The sequence below is a fragment of the Schistocerca piceifrons genome, chromosome 1 (assembly GCF_021461385.2).
Source record: "Schistocerca piceifrons isolate TAMUIC-IGC-003096 chromosome 1, iqSchPice1.1, whole genome shotgun sequence".
NCBI lineage: Eukaryota > Metazoa > Arthropoda > Insecta > Orthoptera > Acrididae > Schistocerca > Schistocerca piceifrons.
In genome coordinates this window covers 130586493-130606825 of record NC_060138.1, presented here as the reverse complement: position 1 = coordinate 130606825, position 20333 = coordinate 130586493, and the positions used below count along the sequence as shown (strand labels likewise).

Sequence of the window (20333 nt, the reverse complement as noted above, 5' to 3'; positions counted from 1 at the left end):
TGGCGACACAGAGAGCACATCTCCGTGCACGAATCATGTCGCGCCATTACTCAGTCCACCAGGGGCTGGGAAACGTCTCGGCAGGGAAGAGGTCCGGGGAATGGAACATTCTGTGGCTGTAAGGATAACAGTAATCAGGTACTCAACCTGACCATCACTGCTGTGGAAATGTTGTTCATTGAAGGTTGCCCCTGAAGAGTAGAGCCTTGAAACAGCTTTAGAAAGCTGCCAATTGGTTTGTGCACAGATGGGACATAAGTTAGCAGACGAATAATGCACAAGCAATGGTCATTAAATCATGTGTCTGAGAGAACAGACTACTGTAAAACAACGGGCAACCTGTGCATTACAGAACGAGAGAGCCAGGTGCAAGAAAGTGAGTGTGGAATCTGAAAGAAATGTGGGTATACCAGTGTTGAGAGAAATGAGAGTACATTAGTTGAAACCGTCAGAAGGAGACGGGCCTCTCAGAGAACCCCAGATTGGATGGTGGGCACTGAAGTCGCCGAGTAGCAAAAATGGTTGAGGGAGCTGAGCAGTATGTCGCTGTATGTCTGTCTTGGTCAAATCAGATTATGGGGGTAAGCAGATGTTACAAAAAGAAAAGGTGTAACTGGGGAGAGAGAGATGGAGAGCAAAAGCTTGTAGCTGGATGTGCAGTGAAATGGTTTGGCTATGACTGTCGTTGCAAATCAGCATCATGACTCCCCATCAGCTGGAGTTCCTCCCTCAGAAGGAAGGACGAAACTTACTGGTGTCAGGTGTAAGAGAGAAAAGCGGTTTGGAGGGCATAATTTCGTTTCTTGGAGGCATAAATCAACTGGGCAATGTGATTGTGATGGTAGCTGTAAGTCTGCCATATTTGATCTGACGCCATGAATGTAACATTGGAGAACAGCCATATTAGATGATAGGAGATATTTCTGCTGCAATTACTTCAGTTGCTGCTGAGTGCGAGATTTCAGCTGCATATTACTACATGGTCCTGAGGCTGGAGGATACCGTTCCATTATTTCTTCAGAGGTACCAGTAACCTTCCTGGGTCGGTCAGCTTACTCTGGGATGGAGAATCGGTTGGTCGTTCACACCAGTGAAATGGAGGCCAGTCGAACAGAGGTGCCACGTGGGCTCAGTGATGTAGAGGATCTCAGAGTTGGAGAAGGGGAAGAACGTTTGTCTTTGTTCGATTTCTTAGTACCTTTGCGTTCGTCAGACATGGACTCAGACGACTGCTGACTTGAGGCGCACAAAAAATCATCATGGGAAAATTCTTTTTTAAATTTCCATTCTTCAGCTTGCATCACCAGTGACTTCGCTGGTGTGGGCAAAGGTTTTTTGGTGGGTTGAGCAACTGTAGTGGGCGGAGGTGAGGACGTCACCTTAGCAATGGGCGATTTCACAATCACAACACTGAACTGGAGGTTGCAGGTCTGCATGGCTATACCTTTCGTGAGTTGTGATGTAGCAAGAATGGTACTATAGGTGCTGGATAGTGGTATGTTAGGCATTCAGCTAGCTAACATTTTATGAGCAACGTTGAGGGGTATCTTTTCCTTCACCCAGGTCCTTTGAATGGCTCGCTCATTGCGGTACACAGGACATTTGCAGGATGAAGTGGCATGGTTGCCATTGCAGTTGATGCAGCAGGAAGAAGGAAGTGGGCATCTCCCTCATGAACATCACTGCCATAAGTTCCACATTTGGCTGTGTTTTTACAGGACATGCGAGTATGGTTATAACGCTGACACTGGTAGCAATGCATTGGGTTTGGTATGTAGGGTCTGACATTGATGACTTCACAGCCCGCCCTGATCTTTGATGGGAGCTCCACTCGATCAAACATTAAGTAAACGGTGCAGGTAGGTTCCAATTCTGGATCAACTCTCTTCATAACCCAATCATCTGTGGTTATGCCCAGATCACAGAGATAACGTTGCATATCACTAACATTCATAAGATCGAGGGGCCGAGTGTTTGTGACACCACATGAAGAACTGAGTGATCAAGTAGCCTCTACATGACCTGTGTATCTGTGGAGGAGCGTAGCTTTAAGCAGTTTTTGGACTTGGAAGGCACTGTGTCTCTAGAAGCAAAGTTCCATAATGTAAGCGGGTGCAGGACTTTAGTGGGCCTGAAACTGTATCCACACCGTTCTGAATGATGGTTAGGTTGTAGAAAGTTTCTGACCTCTTTCTGTGTGGGATACCATGATGTAGCAGGGTGAAACTGGTAGATTTGTTGTGTCTTTGGCCTCGTTCCATTTCCGTTTATTAGATGTAGGTTGCAGTGATGTATTCATTGCAGGTGTATCCTCCAGGACTACTAAAATCTCTGGAGGCCCCCACAGAGAGGAGCGCACCTGCATTAAGTGATTGTTCATACCTCATGTCACGCCTCCCGAGCTCCAGACAGAGGGACCAGCTGTCAGTTGGGAAGGCAACAGGTTAGGCAATCACCCCTCCCTGGGTCTGCCTTTACCAGGGGAATGAGCGAGCCCTATCTGCCGACTCTGGCACTGAGAGTTACACAACTGCCTGGTCGCCCTTTCTGTGTAAAATGCGTGAGCTGGCGTTCAGGCACGTACAGGGAGGGAGATCGACAAAAATGGGAGACCTCAAATGTCGAAGTGAAGACACAAGTTTCAGTTTCCCCGACTGCACATAAGACATGGTCCCCAAGGGGGAGGAAAAAGGGTGGTTGGAGGATAGACATGCAACAGGGAAAAGGTAGGAGTACTGCAATGGCAGGGGCCCCATGAGTGCCAAGTATGTACTCACATAAGTGTTGAGAGTCTGCTGGGGGTGGGGTGACTGTGAGAGATGGGGTGAAGCTGATGATGGATAGATTGAGAGAAGGGGGGGGGGGGGGAGTAGGGTGGTGGTGAACGGTAAACTTGGAGGAGACAAGCGAAGCAGTTAGAGAGCGGTATACCTGCTTGGGCACCATGAGCGGCGAGTGGTCGTCAGCACAGGGCGAGACGGCGCCGTAGAGCAGCCAGAGCAGGCCGGTGAATACGGCCGCACACAGCGCCAGCTTGCGAGCCCAGCCGCGGCCCATGCCCTCTATCTCACGGCCCCTGCAACACACGCAGCCGGCAACACACCGTTAGAGAGGCCACTCTGCGGCTACCGAAGAGAGAGAGACATCCAGCACAGCACGGTTATCTGCAAGGAGAGTGCGAAACACGTTAGTTCCAGAAAAGAAAGAACATGAGGACTAAATTTTAAAAAATGTTATAACTATAAGAGAACTACAAGGAGAACACTAACAAAAGTAAAGAAATATGAAGCTTAAGAAGTTATTTGACATTAAGTGCAAACACCGTTTCCTCCTTATTATCACCAAACTCCTCACATTAGAAAATACAGTAACTTATAGAACGAACGCAGACTTTAAACAGATTGCAACCGCCACAAATAACTGTCTCTTCGTAAGGGCAATGTCTATAACATTCTGTGTGTCGTCTGACGATAATGCCGTATCTAAGTACAGTCGAAACAAGTTACGACGACATCCAAGGAAGCGACGGTTTACCGCCGTTATAGCCAATAGGTATTTGCTTTGTTTTTTGATAAAAATACCGTATCTGTAAATTTTAGGCTACCACGTAGTTAAAACTTCGAAAAGTAGCAGATATGCAGTATCCCTACAGTGTTTACAATACAGTATTTGTGGAGAGGCGAAGACAAGGAATTTTTCTTATGGTTATGCAGTAGCTACAGCAATAACAAGCCAGCGGAAAGTAAAAACCATTAATAAGTAAACAAAGAAGTAGCAAGTTGCTCAATAATCTCGAACACAGTCTTGGAAAACGATTGAGATAAAATGTTGTAAACCAAATTTCATCTGCATTGCATATATCATCTGGCTTGTAACCTACACACAAAACAGGCCACTTCTCAGAAGCCACCCGTCGGTTACGCCTTCAGGTACGCCGCCATCTTCGCCTCTAATTTTCCCAGCGATACTATCATGGCGACCTCGGAAATGTATCCAAGACGAACAACAACTGGAGTTCGGATTTCTCACCAGACACGAAATTCATTGGCTTTCTCTTTTCAAGAATAGGGACCGTTGATCGGCACGCTATTTGATTTTTGTTGCTTAAACCATGCAGTTAAAGCTTCTTCAATATCTTTGTGCTCAGATGATCTCGGCCACTTCCTTTGTAAAGAACTGCGTTTTTAAAGATTATTTTCTCAGAGTCCGTCCAAATTTTAGAAACAGTTATGTGTGAGATATCCAATTCCTTCACAGTGCTGGCGTTAGTTTCCCCATTTTCTAATCGTCTTATTATTTGTGACTTTTCTTCAGTATTACATACTTTCCTCTTTTTCTGCGACATCTTTGAAGTGATGTTTGCAAAAGGGTTCAAAATGGCTCTGAGCACTATAGGACTTAACTACTGAGGTCATCAGTCCCTTAGAACTTAGAACTACTTAAACCCAACCTAACGACATCACACACATCCTAGCCCGAGGCAGGATTCGAACCTGCGACCGTAGTGGTCGCGGGGTTAAAGACTGAAGCGCCTAGAGCTGCTCGGCCACAACAGCCGGCTGATGTTTGCATTGACTGTTTAACACACATATTGGTTTGAAACCAGCAACGCACAGAAAACAAGAGTTTGAAAGTAGGTGTTCCAGTCTTGCCAGTAATCTTCAACTACGCAACGAACAAAAATAAAGACTGCACGTTGTATGCGATAGATGTCTCCGAAAATCTAATTAAAAAAATACGGTAAGTCGCAATAAGCGATGTCATACTAAGAGAGTTCCTGGAGTATAGGTTTGCATAGGATTTGGAGGGTAACATTAGAATTCGCTGTTATAGCCAGTACGTCGTCAAGAACGATGACGCTATAAACAGTATCGACATTATTGTTCGTCCTTTATGTAATGGAAACCATCACACATCCTGCAGATAATGCAGCCACTTCATATCAGAATAAACTAGTGCACTTCTTTAATTCTTCATTTTGTTCCTCTTCAATTATCTAACAAAACTATAGTTTCTGCCAGCCACAATGATGTCATATTACAATCTATATGAGCTATTTTGTGCCCTACATACCTTTCCTAATCTTTTATGTTACCATCTATGTCATAAGATTTTAACACCAAACACCAGTAAACGATTAGTTATATGCACTGAGCTAACTAGAACTGCCTTATTTTTATGGCAAAATTCAAGTTCATATCGAAACAGTGTCCTTTGACTTATAAAATACATTAAATATTATGTGCATAGGTCCTGGCAGCTAAATGCAGTCGATAAAAGACCTATTAATAATAGGTAACTGCACACAGAAGGCCGAAAATGGGAGATTCTTCAGTCCCAATATTAAAATAAGTAAAGAAAAATGTTTTCATCGTGTCTAACTGTTGTTACACATAGTTTTAATTTCAATTTTTTATATTTTCTAAAATATTTAAGGTACACATGTGCGTACCTCGCGTCTTAACCAGCAGAAGGAACAACATTTTAAAACACATATTAAGATTTTTGCTCAAGGAACTTTAAAAAGCTGTCGTTTTCAAATGCAAACAAATACATATTATTCTTCTTGCACACGGTCCTGCACCATTCACAGTGGCATTTAGAGGCACTCTTCGCCACTGCGTATTGGAGAGGGTGATCAACTTGGGCATATCGACTTAGGTTTCTTGGCTGGGGAACAACATTTTTCTCTTGGCTGTATTATCATCAGATCCAGAACTTCCAGAGCTCTCCCCTTCATCCACGGATTTTTCTCTTAAGAGCAGTGAGGAAAATTTCACACTAAAAGAATTTGTTAGTTCATTAGCCAAATTCATTCTAAATCTTCTTAGGGACAGTGTTACATTTTGCTACTCCGTCCTTTGAAAGATATGTTTTGTACACGTTCCAACAATTAACAATAACAGTTGCATCCTCTTCAAAGGTACACTATGTGATCGAAAGTATCCAGACACCTGGCTGAAACTGACTTACAAGTTCGTGGAGCCCTCCATCGGTAATGGCCCACCCTTAGTCTTGATAACAGCTTCCACTCTCGCAGGTGTACGTTCAGTCAGGTGCTGGAAGGTTTCTTGGGGAATGGCAGTCCAGTCTTCACGGAGTGCTGCACTGAGGAGAGGTATCGATGTCGGTCGGTGAGGCCTGGCACGAATTCAGCGTTCCAAAACATCCCAAAGGTGTTCTATAGGATTCAGGTCAGGACTCTGTTCAGGGCAGTCCATTACAGGGATGTTATTGCCGTGTAACCACTTCGCCACAGGCCGTGCATTATGAATAGGTGCTCGATCGTGTTGAAAGATGCAATCGCCATCTCCTATTGCTATTCAACAGTGGGAAAGAAGAAGGTGCTTAAAACATCAATGTAGGCCTGTGCTGTGACAGTGCCACGCAAAGCAACAAGGGGTGCCAGCCCCCTCCATGAAAAACACGACCACACCATAACACCACTTCCTCCGAATTTTACTGTTGGCACTACATACGCTGGCAGACGACGTTCACTGGGCATTCGCCATACCGATATCCTGCCATCGGATCGCCACATTGTGTACCGTGATTCGCCACTCCACACAACGTTTTTCCACAGTTCAATCGTCGAATGTTTACGCTCCTTACACCATGCGAGGCGTCGTTTGGCATTTACCGGCATGATGTGTGGCTTATGAGCGGCCGCTCAACCATGAAATCCAAGATTTCTCACCTCCCGCGTAACTATCATAGTACTTGCAGTGGATCCTGACGCAGTTTGGAATTCCTGTGTGATGGTCTAGATAGATGTCTGCCAATTACTCATTACGATCCTCTTCAACTGTCGGCGGTCTCTGTCAGTCAACAGACGAAGTCGGCCTGCACGGTTTTGTGCTGTACGTGTCCCTTCACGTTTCCACTTCACTACCACATCGGAAACAGTGGACCTAGGGGTATTTAGGAGTGAGGAAATCTCGCGTACAGTCGTATGACACAAGTGACACCGAATCACCTGACCACGTTCGAAGTCCGTTGAGTTCCACGAAGCGCCCCATTCTGCTATCTCATGATGTCTAATGACTACCGAGGTAGCTGATATGGAGTAGCTGTTAGTAGGTGGCAGCACAATGCACCTAATATGAGAAACGTATATTTGGGGGGGGGGGGGGGGGTCCGGATATTTTTGACCACATAGTGTATAACCTAAGTATTACATAATTGTGGGGTTTTTCTACTGTATAGGAAACATAGAAAAAGCTCTGTGTATGTAACCTAAAGTACACCCATGTGTAGGCAACATAATAGATATTTCTAGTAAAAGCATAAGTCAAATATCTGACTTTTTTAACATACTAAAAGCAAGGTACAGAATAAAGTACTATTTCGAAATACCTTCAGAGGATACGGTGCGGGCAGCCGTTCTGCTGAGTCTTACCTTCGAAGCATCGTAAGTGACATAAGGGGAATATGGAACGATCTAGATCCACAAACTGAAACTACGCAACCTGCACGAACGTGTCATACAGGTCTTGATTTGGTGAAACCCGTTTCTTAATATTACGAAGCGAACAGTAACTGCAGATACATTTACATACTGACTGAAGAGGTTAATGCAGAGCGGAAGTGCTCAGCTACTACTTTTGTGGAAAAAATATGATTAAGAATCACTCATGCTACATTCTCTACGTTGCTTGTGGATGTTGACCACGTTGTTCTGAAACTGTTAAGAGAATTTACACTCTGACATTCAGTGAAAGACCTAACGTTCGGTCTGAAACGAGATATCGCAAAGAGCTCGTAAGGCACCACTTTCGTGATGCGCCTTGGAAACAATAGAGTCCATCAAAAGCCCACTTATCGCTTTCTCCTACACTTTATACTTTATGACGGACGTACTGCGCTCCACTGTGCTCTGTTTTCCGATTTACGCGTTCTGTGCGAACGAGCGCTGATAACACATACAATCCAATATCGACTCTTAGTGCCAGCCAGTGATTTTCACAACACATTCCCATCAAACAAATATGATTTTTTAAAGCAAATGCGGAGCACAGATACTGTCAAATATTCATATAACCACGTAACTGCAAGTAATTTAAATTAATTCTGAACAATTCATAATATTTCCATACTTAATTTCTCTCCTTGGCTTTCACATGCAGCCTGCATTTGCTGCGCAAATTTTTTAATTTGTTCTCTAAACTATCCTGAAACCTGGACATTGCCTATAGCAGATCGTATGATCTCGCACTAAGTAATTTAGAAACGATTATTGATTAAAATTTAATTAAAAATTTTAATTACCTCTACGAAACACGACAACCAATTATCGCTCAAAGCAGTCTGGCGCAGATATAATTAAAAGCTAGTGATGAAGACGTCGAAAGCGTGCCACGTAAAATACAGCGGCGTTATTGCAGAAATTTACCTGTCTACAAGCGAATTCATTTTACAAAAGTTGCGTTCTCCACAAAGCAAATGCTCGATGATCGTTTCACGTCTGTCGCGGGGTCAGTAATCCCATAGCAGGGGGAACCTGTCGTTGCGTGTGTGGCGCGTTACAGGCACACATTTACGAGGTTCTATATAGTAGTCTCACCGAGCAGTTTGAGCGGAGCTACAATTGTTTGAATGTTTAAGTTTTTCCACGTCATTCATTCCCACACACTGTTGAAAAGTAGTTTATGGATGACAAGTGCGAAGGCAGTCGTAGGGTGAGCATCACGCGGAGGGAACGGCACGTAATCAGTCAATCCCACAATATCTTGTTGCGTCCCACATTAAAGTAAAATAGCGACAGTTAAAAACATTGTTTTTGAAGAAAATTAAATATCCATTAGTCAATATCAGGTAGGTTAATTCCAAGTACAGTTAATGGTGTTAGGTTTACTGTATGTCGTAAATAATTGACGAGTGTACGTTGCACGCACGCTTAAGATTTTAACAATGCAGTCTGCGAGTGAGCAAACGGCCACGTTCACCACTTTGTTCTTGCAGATGCGTAATGCTTTAGATCGCGGTACTCCACTATTTCATGAAATACACTTTAACAGAATGATCTGGTCGAAAGAAATACACTCCTGGAAATTGAAATAAGAACACCGTGAATTCATTGTCCCAGGAAGGGGAAACTTTATCGACACATTCCTGGGGTCAGATACATCACATGATCACACTGACAGAACCACAGGCACATAGACACAGGCAACAGAGCATGCACAATGTCGGCACTAGTACAGTGTATATCCACCTTTCGCAGCAATGCAGGCTGCTATTCTCCCATGGAGACGATCGTAGAGATGCTGGATGTAGTCCTGTGGAACGGCTTGCCATGCCATTTCCACCTGGCGCCTCAGTTGGACCAGCGTTCGTGCTGGACGTGCAGACCGCGTGAGACGACGCTTCATCCAGTCCCAAACATGCTCAATGGGGGACAGATCCGGAGATCTTGCTGGCCAGGGTAGTTGACATACACCTTCTAGAGCACGTTGGGTGGCACGGGATACATGCGGACGTGCATTGTCCTGTTGGAACAGCAAGTTCCCTTGCCGGTCTAGGAATGGTAGAACGATGGGATCGATGACGGTTTGGATGTACCGTGCACTATTCAGTGTCCCCTCGACGATCACGAGTGGTGTACGGCCAGTGTAGGAGATCGCTCCCCACACCATGATGCCGGGTGTTGGCCCTGTGTGCCTCGGTCGTATGCAGTCCTGATTATGGCGCTCACCTGCACGGCGCCAAACACGCATACGACCATCATTGGCACCAAGGCAGAAGCGACTCTCATCGCTAAAGACGACACGTCTCCATTCGTCCCTCCATTCACGCCTGTCGTGACACCACTGGAGGCGGGCTGCACGATGTTGGGGCGTGAGCGGAAGACGGCCTAACGGTGTGCGGGACCGTAGCCCAGCTTCATGGAGAGGGTTGCGAATGGTCCTCGCCGATACCCCAGGAGCAACAGTGTCCCTAATTTGCTGGGAAGTGGCGGTGCGGTCCCCTACGGCACTGCGTAGGATCTTACGGTCTTGGCGTGCATCCGTGTGTCGCTGCGGTCCGGTCCCAGGTCGACGGACACGTGCACCTTCCGCCGACCACTGGCGACAACATCGATGTACTGTGGAGACCTCACGCCCCACATGTTGAGCAATTCGGCAGTACGTCCACCCGGCCTCCCGCATGCCCACTATACGCCCTCGCTCAAAGTCCGTCAACTGCACATACGGTTCACGTCCACGCTGTCGCGGCATGCTACCAGTGTTAAAGACTGCGATGGAGCTCCGTATGCCACGGCAAACTGGCTGACACTGACGGCGGCGGTGCACAAATGCTGCGCAGCTAGCGCCATTCGACGGCCAACACCGCGGTTCCTGGTGTGTCCGCTGTGCCGTGCGTGTGATCATTGCTTGTACAGCCCTCTCGCAGTGTCCGGAGCAAGTATGGTGGGTCTGACACACCGGTGTCAATGTGTTCTTTTTTCCATTTCCAGGAGTGTATTTTAATTATTTTATTTGCTGTTTTAACTGCATTTTTTTTGTTGACTTTTAAGAGTTCTTGTTTGGAGGCCTTCGGCCGTGAAATAACTGCCTTTTTTGAAACTCGTAGTTGCAAAGGTTCGGCTATGTGGAGTTTTGATTTAAAGGTGTTATTAAATTAAAATAAAGTACAATTTTGAGTCAACCTGACCGACACCTTATTTGGCCCTTTCCACAATCCTAATCATCTGTTCCGTCCAGCGGGCGTTTCAATCTCATTTGTGAGTTCATTGAGAGTTTCGAATGTATGTTATTGCCTGAGCAGATGGTGCGTGTCGCGGTTAACTTATTTCTGTGACACCATTCAGATTTGATTTCATTAATGTAGAGGTACTTAGATACATCGATATGTTTATATTGCAATGATATTATTCTTATGTGTATTCATTCTTTTGTCACTATGATCTTTGACGTACTTGTAACTCTGATTTTTGGGCGCGTAAGCGGTTATTAGAGTGTCAAGCTGTGGTCGTCATGTTAAAAAGACGCAAATTATAGTCAGTTTATGAAATGTGAACTTTAACAGTGAGGAAAATATTTTCAAGTATGTTTTATATTGTGAAGTGATGTTTTGGAACGAGTTATGCGATATTGCAACAAAGTAATAAAGTGTAACTTAAATCTGGAGTGCTGATTACTTTTTTACATCACCATTGTCCGACCTTGCAAAAGTATAATCTTCAAGAATGGTTTATGAAACACATCTATAAAACTTTTGAATATCGCAGAATAACACCTAGGCCTCTTTGCATCCGAGCTTGGAATCATCACTACCTAGATTTTCGACGATTGAGCCACGAGTTCACGACGAGACAAGCGTGGGAAACACGAAAAGATGAGTGCCTAGTTTATCCATTGTTTCAAGAAATTACTTTATTAACTGTGCTCTAATGAAACCCGCCACATAATATAACTTTGTTGTTGCCCGAAAATGCAATATTTAGCAGCGTGAGCAACACTACAATCATAATTTTTGACCTTTGTCGTGGCAGGGTTGTTAGAAGTAGCAACTAAATGGCGTCTGTGTACCGTCATGTGGCGAAATGGCTCCGAGCACAAGTGGCGTGCGAGTCGGCCGCTGGCTGCCAGTAGCCGGCCTATATCGCAGCGGCACAGGGGACTCGTGGTCCACAGCCACTGGATAGTGGCAAAGCGGGCATGCTCTATTGGGTCCGCCGCAATTCCGTTGCCAACTGTTATACGCCAGTAGGTTCGTATCAATACGGGACACCACAACTTAAAAAAAAACTGTAATAGTAACGAGTGTAATGTCGCCAGAAAAAATGCACAGGTGGACTCACCTGAATGGAATGTGCACGCATACCAAACTTATATTTTCGATGATTTTCACCTTAATAACAAAGCTATTATCACCAATTGAAAGTAATGAACTTCAACTCAGGAACTCTAATCTTTTTCATACCGCATAAATCTCTCTCACTATTTGCAACATAATTTCTGCATATTTGAGTTCTGTATTTTGTATCGCTGATCTTTCTTCCAAACTGATAAAAAAAATTCCCCACCTCGATTAACTTTTTTTTTTTTTTTTTTTTTTTTTTTTACATACGCAGAAAGTGTGATATTTCCAATAATTTCGACTGATAATGTGTTTGTATAGTTTAACCAGATTTCAGAAAACTACCCTTCTACACGAATGAAGACGGACACTTGCTGCAGAGACGGCGGGCACTGACGTAGCGGCACGCTCGGTTTGCGGCTGCCTTGGCCAACGAAGCGTTCCCCGCGCTCCGTTGCGCCGCGACCCGCTCATTTCGCACGCCACTTGCCGCGGTAAGCAAATTAACTAACTCTCTCAAGTGCCCCCAAGACGCCGCGAGCAGCGCGATGCAAATACGCCGCACTGAAAACTGGAATAATCCAATTACAAGTCGCCAGCTTCAATATACACTTCTGCACCGCCTTCTCTTAGAGCGTGCCACCGGTAATTACATCTTCCTTGCGCCATTCACTGACTCCACACAGCAGTCTCTTCACCCGTATACCTTGTGTGGGATTCAAGAGAAAGCGGTCGACCATTAAAATCAGTTCTGCACAATTCATGCTTTCCCTACAACCTCCTGAGAAAAGATAAATACGTAACTGGAGAAATGTCATCATGAATTAAAAATTAAATAATCTAGAAATACAGACTTTTACCCAAGATGCGAGTGGAGACCATGTCGAAGAGCTAACCACAGAAGGAATTCAAATTTTTTATAGTTACCTTCAGTATTGTTTTGCTGAAGGTACCACATGGTTATAATTAAAGTGCATCTACTCACAAAGGTCGAGTGTGGGCTTTAATTAAAGTATGGCAGCGGAAGTTGGTAGATATCGTAATGCGTTAATGCTGGGAAAAAAATTAGTTTCAATTTTGGCCACCAGGTGCAAATCTGGTGCTGTGAATGCAAGAAATACACTCCTGGAAATTGAAATAAGAACACCGTGAATTCATTGTCCCAGGAAGGGGAAACTTTATTGACACATTCCTGGGGTCAGATACATCACATGATCACACTGACAGAACCACAGGCACATAGACACAGGCAACAGAGCATGCACAATGTCGGCACTAGTACAGTGTATATCCACCTTTCGCAGCAATGCAGGCTGCTATTCTCCCATGGAGACGATCGTAGAGATGCTGGATCTAATCCTGTGGAACGGCTTGCCATGCCATTTCCACCTGGCGCCTCAGTTGGACCAGCGTTCGTGCTGGACGTGCAGACCGCGTGAGACACGCTTCATCCAGTCCCAAACATGCTCAATGGGGGACAGATCCGGAGATCTTGCTGGCCAGGGTAGTTGACTTACACCTTCTAGAGCACGTTGGGTGGCACGGGATACATGCGGACGTGCATTGTCCTGTTGGAACAGCAAGTTCCCTTGCCGGTCTAGGAATGGTAGAACGATGGGTTCGATGACGGTTTGGATGTACCGTGCACTATTCAGTGTCCCCTCGACGATCACCAGTGGTGTACGGCCAGTGTAGGAGATCGCTCCCCACACCATGATGCCGGGTGTTGGCCCTGTGTGCCTCGGTCGTATGCAGTCCTGATTGTGGCGCTCACCTGCACGGCGCCAAACACGCATACGACCATCATTGGCACCAAGGCAGAAGCGACTCTCATCGCTGAAGACGACACGTCTCCATTCGTCCCTCCATTCACGCCTGTCGCGACACCACTGGAGGCGGGCTGCACGATGTTGGGGCGTGAGCGGAAGACGGCCTAACGGTGTGCGGGACCGTAGCCCAGCTTCATGGAGACGGTTGCGAATGGTCCTCGCCGATACCCCAGGAGCAACAGTGTCCCTAATTTGCTGGGAAGTGGCGGTGCGGTCCCCTACGGCACTGCGTAGGATCTTACGGTCTTGGCGTGCATCCGTGTGTCGCTGCGGTCCGGTCCCAGGTCGACGGACACGTGCACCTTCCGCCGACCACTGGCGACAACATCGATGTACTGTGGAGACCTCACGCCCCACATGTTGAGCAATTCGGCAGTACGTCCACCCGGCCTCCCGCATGCCCACTATACGCCCTCGCTCAAAGTCCGTCAACTGCACATACGGTTCACGTCCACGCTGTCGCGGCATGCTACCAGTGTTAAAGACTGCGATGGAGCTCCGTATGCCACGGCAAACTGGCTGACACTGACGGCGGCGGTGCACAAATGCTGCGCAGCTAGCGCCATTCGACGGCCAACACCGCGGTTCCTGGTGTGTCCGCTGTGCCGTGCGTGTGATCATTGCTTGTACAGCCCTCTCGCAGTGTCCGGAGCAAGTATGGTGGGTCTGACACACCGGTGTCAATGTGTTCTTTTTTCCATTTCCAGGAGTGTACGTGTGACATCTTGCCATATGTAATGGATTAAAACGAGACGTGGGCAGAAAACGTCAAACAAGTGAGAAAGCCATAACGTAGATCTCATTATTAATTGCTTACACAATTTGTTCAATATGAGCACCGGAGACGACGAAGAGGTGCTGTACAGCGGCAGATTTGCACCTGGTCCCAAATTGTAACTAATATTTTTCAGCATAAATCTGTTTCGCATTAACGCATTAGCATATCTACTAAGTTTCACTGCCATACGATAATTACAGCCCACACAGGTTATGATTGTACAAAAATGTTCGTGACTCCGAAGTTCCACACGTTATTGTGCAGCCTTGCCAACTAGTCTGCAGAATTCGTGACTTACTGGCTACATTTCATGTCGTATCGCACCACATACAGTTGAAATTTCACATTTCGGCCAGCACTTAAAATACTAACGTTCACTTAGGTGAGACAGGCAGTCGGCCCAACCATACACAATCCGACAGCAACCTAACCGACAAACCGTCAACAGACCTATGCTCAAGGTGAGTTCCGCTCCACACTTGCACCAAGGTTCCGCTCCGCACTTGCACCAAAATTCCACCGATGTTGACAGCAGAGACTGAACCAAACCGTAACGGATCCCAGACAACCCATAAGGGGCGGACGACCCGAAAACCCACGTCGTTTAATCAAACGACCGACTAACTCAGAGGCAGTACGCCGGCAACACTTAAATAAACTTGTCAGTGAAAATCACCTAACTACACACAGCCCCACGAACATCTGCAAGAGGACTAGACGATGCTCACGGCAGTGACTGTGCAATAACGAGGACGAACCACGAGTCGGCGGACACAGCCAACCCATAAGCAATCGCCGGCCAAATACACGTCGTCTAACAAGACGGACGACCGACCGACCGACGGTCGACCAAAGTCATTCCCACTCAAAACATGTGTGTCGGCAATCCTCTGGCAAGTGATGGCTGTCCGCACCTTCCTGACGTTGCATGCCCCACTGGTGCTATGTCACGACTGCGCTAACCGACCAACAGATATGTGGTGTCACCGCCAGACACCACACTTGCTAGGTGGTAGCCTTTAAATCGGCCGCGGTCCGGTAGTATACGTCGGACCCGCGTGTCGCCACTATCAGTGATTGCAGACCGAGCGCCACCACACGGCAGGTCTAGAGAGACTTCCTAGCACTCGCCCCAGTTGTACAGCCGACTTTGCTAGGAAAGGTTCACTGACAAATACGCTCTCATTTGCCGAGACGATAGTTAGCATAGCCTTCAGCTACGTCATTTGCTACGACCTAGCAAGGCGCCATTATCAATAGATATTTAACTTGTGATGCCTGTACCGTCAGACCGATGTACACCACTTATGGATTAAAGTTAAGTATTACATCAACTACGTACTTTATTTGCTACTATTAATTCCCTTAACTGTTCCAAACCTCGTGCCAGCCTGCGTGAGCTTAAGCGCGTGCCTTTCGGCTTCCTCTCATAGTGACTTGGCTGTCTTGCCAAGTCACAACAAGATACACATCAGCACGGAAATAGCACTAAAATAACTGGGCAGTCGGCATCACAAGCTACACACAGTATCACAAACACTTGGACAAAGAACGCGACCAATGGTAAAAATAGTGACTATACGGTGACGAGGACCAACCGCGAGTTGAGACACATCTCCAACGATCGGCGAGCAATCACGTCGTCCGGTAAAACGACCAAACGATGATCAACCAAGACCGTCCCTATTGAAACCATGTGTGCCGATAACGGTCGAGCGAATCATGGCTATCGGAACCTCACTGCCGCGTCCCAACTACGCGACTGCCAGGTGCGAACTCAACTGCTGGCGCGTTGCAACTCACTGCCAGATACGAACTAACTACGAACACACGACAACCGGGAAGTAATAGCAGTCAGCAAAGATAATACGCCAGGGCTTGTATCGATAAGCGCCGTTCTTGCCGCTCACGGGCAGTCAAGGCGGCAACTCAGTGACGCCAGTAATTGAAATCAACATAACGAAGTTGCAGTACGGTAAAAACGAGATGTCAAATGAGATACGGCACGAACACGAGCCACGCACGGCTCAACAGAGAAAAATAAATGTTTATGAAACCGAGAAAAGTAAACGCAGTCAGCAATACAATAAGAATCAGCTTAATTTTTCAAGGAACTCCTCGACAGAATAGGAGTGACCCATGAGGAAACTCTTCAGTTTTGATTTGAAAGCACGTGGATTACTGCTACGATTTTTGAGTTCGAGTGGTAGCTTATTGAGAATGGATGCAGCAGTATAGTGCACACCTTTCTGCACAAGAGCTAAGGAAGTCCGATCCAAATGCAGGTATGATTTCTGCCGAGTATTGACCGAGTAAAAGCTGCTTATTCTTGGGAATAAGCTAACACTGTTAACAAGAAATGACAGTAAGAAATATATATATTGAGAGGCCAATTTCAAAATACCCAGACTGGTGAACAGGGGTCGACAAGGGGTTCGTGAACTTACACCACTTATTGCCCGAACCTGCCGGCCGGCGTGGCCGTGCGGTTAAAGGCGCTTCGGTCTGGAACCGCGTGACCGCTACGGTCGCAGGTTCGAATCCTGCCTCGGGCATGGATGTGTGTGATGTCCTTAGGTTAGTTAGGTTTAATTAGTTCTAAGTTCTAGGCGACTGATGACCTCAGAAGATAAGTCGCATAGTGCTCAGAGCCATTTGAACCATTTTGCCCGAACCGCTCGTTTCTGAGACAAAAATATCCTTTTAGAATGGGAAGAGTTACCCCAAAATATAATACAATATGACATAAGCGAATGAAAATAAGCAAAATAGATTAATTTTCGTGTCGAACGATAACTCACTTTAGATACTGTTCGAATAGTAAAAATGGCAGTATTAAGTCTTTGAACAAGATCCTCAACGTGGGCTTTCCACGAAAGTTTACTATCTACCTGAACACCTAGAAATTTGAACTGTTCAGTTTCACTAATCATATGCCCGTTCTGTGAAATTAAAACGTCAGGTTTTGTTGCATTGTGTGTTAGAAACTTTAAAAACTGAGTCTGTGATTTAGCGTTAGGTTGTTTTCTAAAAGCCATGAACTTATGTCATCAACTGCACTATTCGAAACCGTGACAAAGTTGCACACAACATCCTTTACTACCAAGCTAGTGTCATCAGCAAACAGAAATATTTTAGAATTACCTGTAATACTAGAGGGCATGTATTTATAGAAATAAGGAAAGGGAGTGGCCCCAACACTGATCCCTGGGGCACCACCCCATCTGACAGTACCCCACTCACACCCCACATCACAGCCATTATCAACATTGCGAATAATGACCTTTTGCTGCCTGTTGCTAAAGTAAGAGGTGAACCAATTATGAGCTACTCCCCGTATTCCGTAATGGTCCAACTTCCGGAGCAATATTTTGTGATCAACACGATCAAATGCCTTAGTTAAATCAAAAAATATGACAAGCGTTCCAAATGTTTTGTTTAACCCACCCAGTACCTCACAGAGAAAAGAGAATATAGCATTTTCAATTGTTAAACGACTTCTAAAGCCGAACTGTACATTTGATAGCAAAATGATTAATTATCCTCACATACACACCCTTTTCAATAACTTTTGCAAACACTGATGGCATAGAAATAGGTCTAAAATTATCTATATTATCCCTCTCTCCCCTTTTATAAAGCGGCTTTACTACTGAGTACTTTAATTGCTCAGGAAACTGACCATTCCTAAAGGGAAAAATTAAAAATATGGCTAAATACAGGGCTAACATGTGCAGCACAGTACTTTAATATTCTGCTAGACACTCAATCATAACCATGAGGGTCCTAATCTTCAGTGATTTAATTATTAACTCAATCTCCCCCTTGTCTGTATCACAGAGGAGTCTTTCAGACATCAATCTCGGTAAGGTATTTACCAAGAAAGATATATGATTCCCTGTAGCAACTAAATTTTTACTTAATTCACCAGCAATGCTCAGAAAATGATTGTTAAATACTGTACTAATATCTGATTTAACAGAAACAGAAATATTTTTATTCCGAACTGACTTTATATCGTTGACCTTGTGCTGCTGACCAGACAATTCCTTCACCAGATGGTTTTAATTTTACTGTGTGAACTAGCTATTCTATTTGCATACCACATACTCTTTGACTTCCTAATAACATTTTTAAGCGCCTTACAATACTGTTTGTAATGAGCTACTGTAGCTTGATTGTGACTACTTCTAACATTTTGATATAATTCCCGCTTTGTTCTACATGATATCCTTATCGCACTAGTCAGCCACCCGGGCTGCCCATTACGTTTACAACGTTCTAATGGAAAGCAGCTCTCAAAGAGCATGAGAAATGTGTGTGTTAATAGCCCGTGTGTCCACCTTTGGCACGGATAACAGCGACGACGCCCGTGGCGTAGAAGCAATGGGGCGTTGACAGGTCGCCGGAGGGAGTTGGCACCACATATGCAAACTCAAGTCGCCTAATTCCCGTGAATTCCGGGGATCGGGGCGATGAGCTCTGACGCCACGTTTAATCACATCCCAGATGTGTTCGATCGAGTTCAGATCTGGCGAGTTTCGGGGCCAGCACATCAATTGGAACTCTCCACTGTGTTCCTCGAACCACTGCTTCTCACTTCTGGCTTTCTGAAATGGCGCATTATCTTGCTGAAAAATGCCACTGCCGTCAGGAACCATAATAGTCATGAAGGGGTGTACGTGGTCTGCAACCAGGATACGTTACTCCTTGGCCATCATGCTGCCTTGCACGAGCTCCAATTGACCCTGGAGTCAACGTGGTGTTCCCCAGATCATAATGGAGCCGCCGCCAGCTTGTCTCTGGCCCGCAGTACAGGTGTCAAGGAGCTGTTCCCTGGAAGACGACAGATTCGCGACCTCTCGTCGGCATGCTGAAGAAGGTATCGGGATTCATCAGACCACGACACGCTCTGCCATTGCGGCAACATCCAGTGCCAATGGTCATGTGCCCATTTTAGTCGCAGTTGCCGATGTCGTGGTGTTAACATTTTTACATGCATGGTCGTCGGCTGCAGAGGCCTGTCGTTAGGAGTGTTCAGTGCACCGTATGTTCAGACACATTTGCACTCTGCCAGTTCGCCGCCTGTACTCTTTTACCAGGCTGCCCAACCTACGACGTCCGACCTCTGTAATGAGGAGTGACCGCCCAATCCCACGACGTCTGGACGTGGTTTCACCTGGATTTCGCCATGTGTTGAAGACACTCACAACAGCACTCCTGAAACAACCGACAAGTCGAGCAGTTCCCGAAATCCTCGTGCCGAGCCTCTGGACCAGGGGCGGGCAGGAATCCTGCACATGTGTGGTGCACTTGCACGCGTGCAGTTAACAGGTGTTCCGCGTGCACACAGGGGCAAGCTGGCCACCCGCTTGTCTCCCATCCCCACCATACCTTCTGTCCGCTCCTTCCTCTGTAATGCGTTTTGTTTCCTAGCTTGCTTTATTGAGTGAATGAATAAGGTTAGTAGGAGTGCCTGAAGGAAATCATGGTTTGAAAGAGTACCTATTACCTACGATACGTTTTATTTAATTATCACAGGTGGAGTTTACAATACGTTTAATATCTGGAACAAAATTTCTACATACAGACAAACACAAACAGTTACGTAAATTTTCGTCACTGATGTTTGCTCTTAACCGAGACTTATTAATTCAGCAAATGGTTTTCCAGCTCTCGCTATATTAAGCGCAGTCTTATAACTTTGCACATACCGCTGGGCTATTATTGTTGTCCTCCTGAAAACTTGAAAACAGTGCTCCATAAAATTTTAAATCAGTTGGATGAGAGACATGACGAGAGAAAGTCGCAGATCTCTCGTGACAACGGCAACTACGACAAATTCAAATGGCTCTGAGCACTATGGGACTTAACATCTGTGGTCATCAGTCCCCTAGAACTTAGAACTACTTAAACCTAACTAA

At 45.7% G+C, this 20333-nt stretch overlaps 1 protein-coding gene across 4 annotated transcripts in view; it reads right to left on the bottom strand.

Annotated features, from left to right (window-relative positions):
* The window catches only part of LOC124782465 (protein-tyrosine sulfotransferase-like), an 878071-nt gene that overhangs the window by 148583 nt on the left and 709155 nt on the right, over positions 1-20333 (bottom strand). For all 4 annotated transcript variants that reach the window (XM_047253943.1, XM_047253942.1, XM_047253944.1 and 1 more), the window contains one exon: positions 2932-3076. In XM_047253943.1, coding sequence (XP_047109899.1) covers positions 2932-3057 — 126 coding nt within the window. In that variant the 5' untranslated portion in view covers positions 3058-3076. The remainder of the gene's footprint in view (positions 1-2931; positions 3077-20333) is intronic.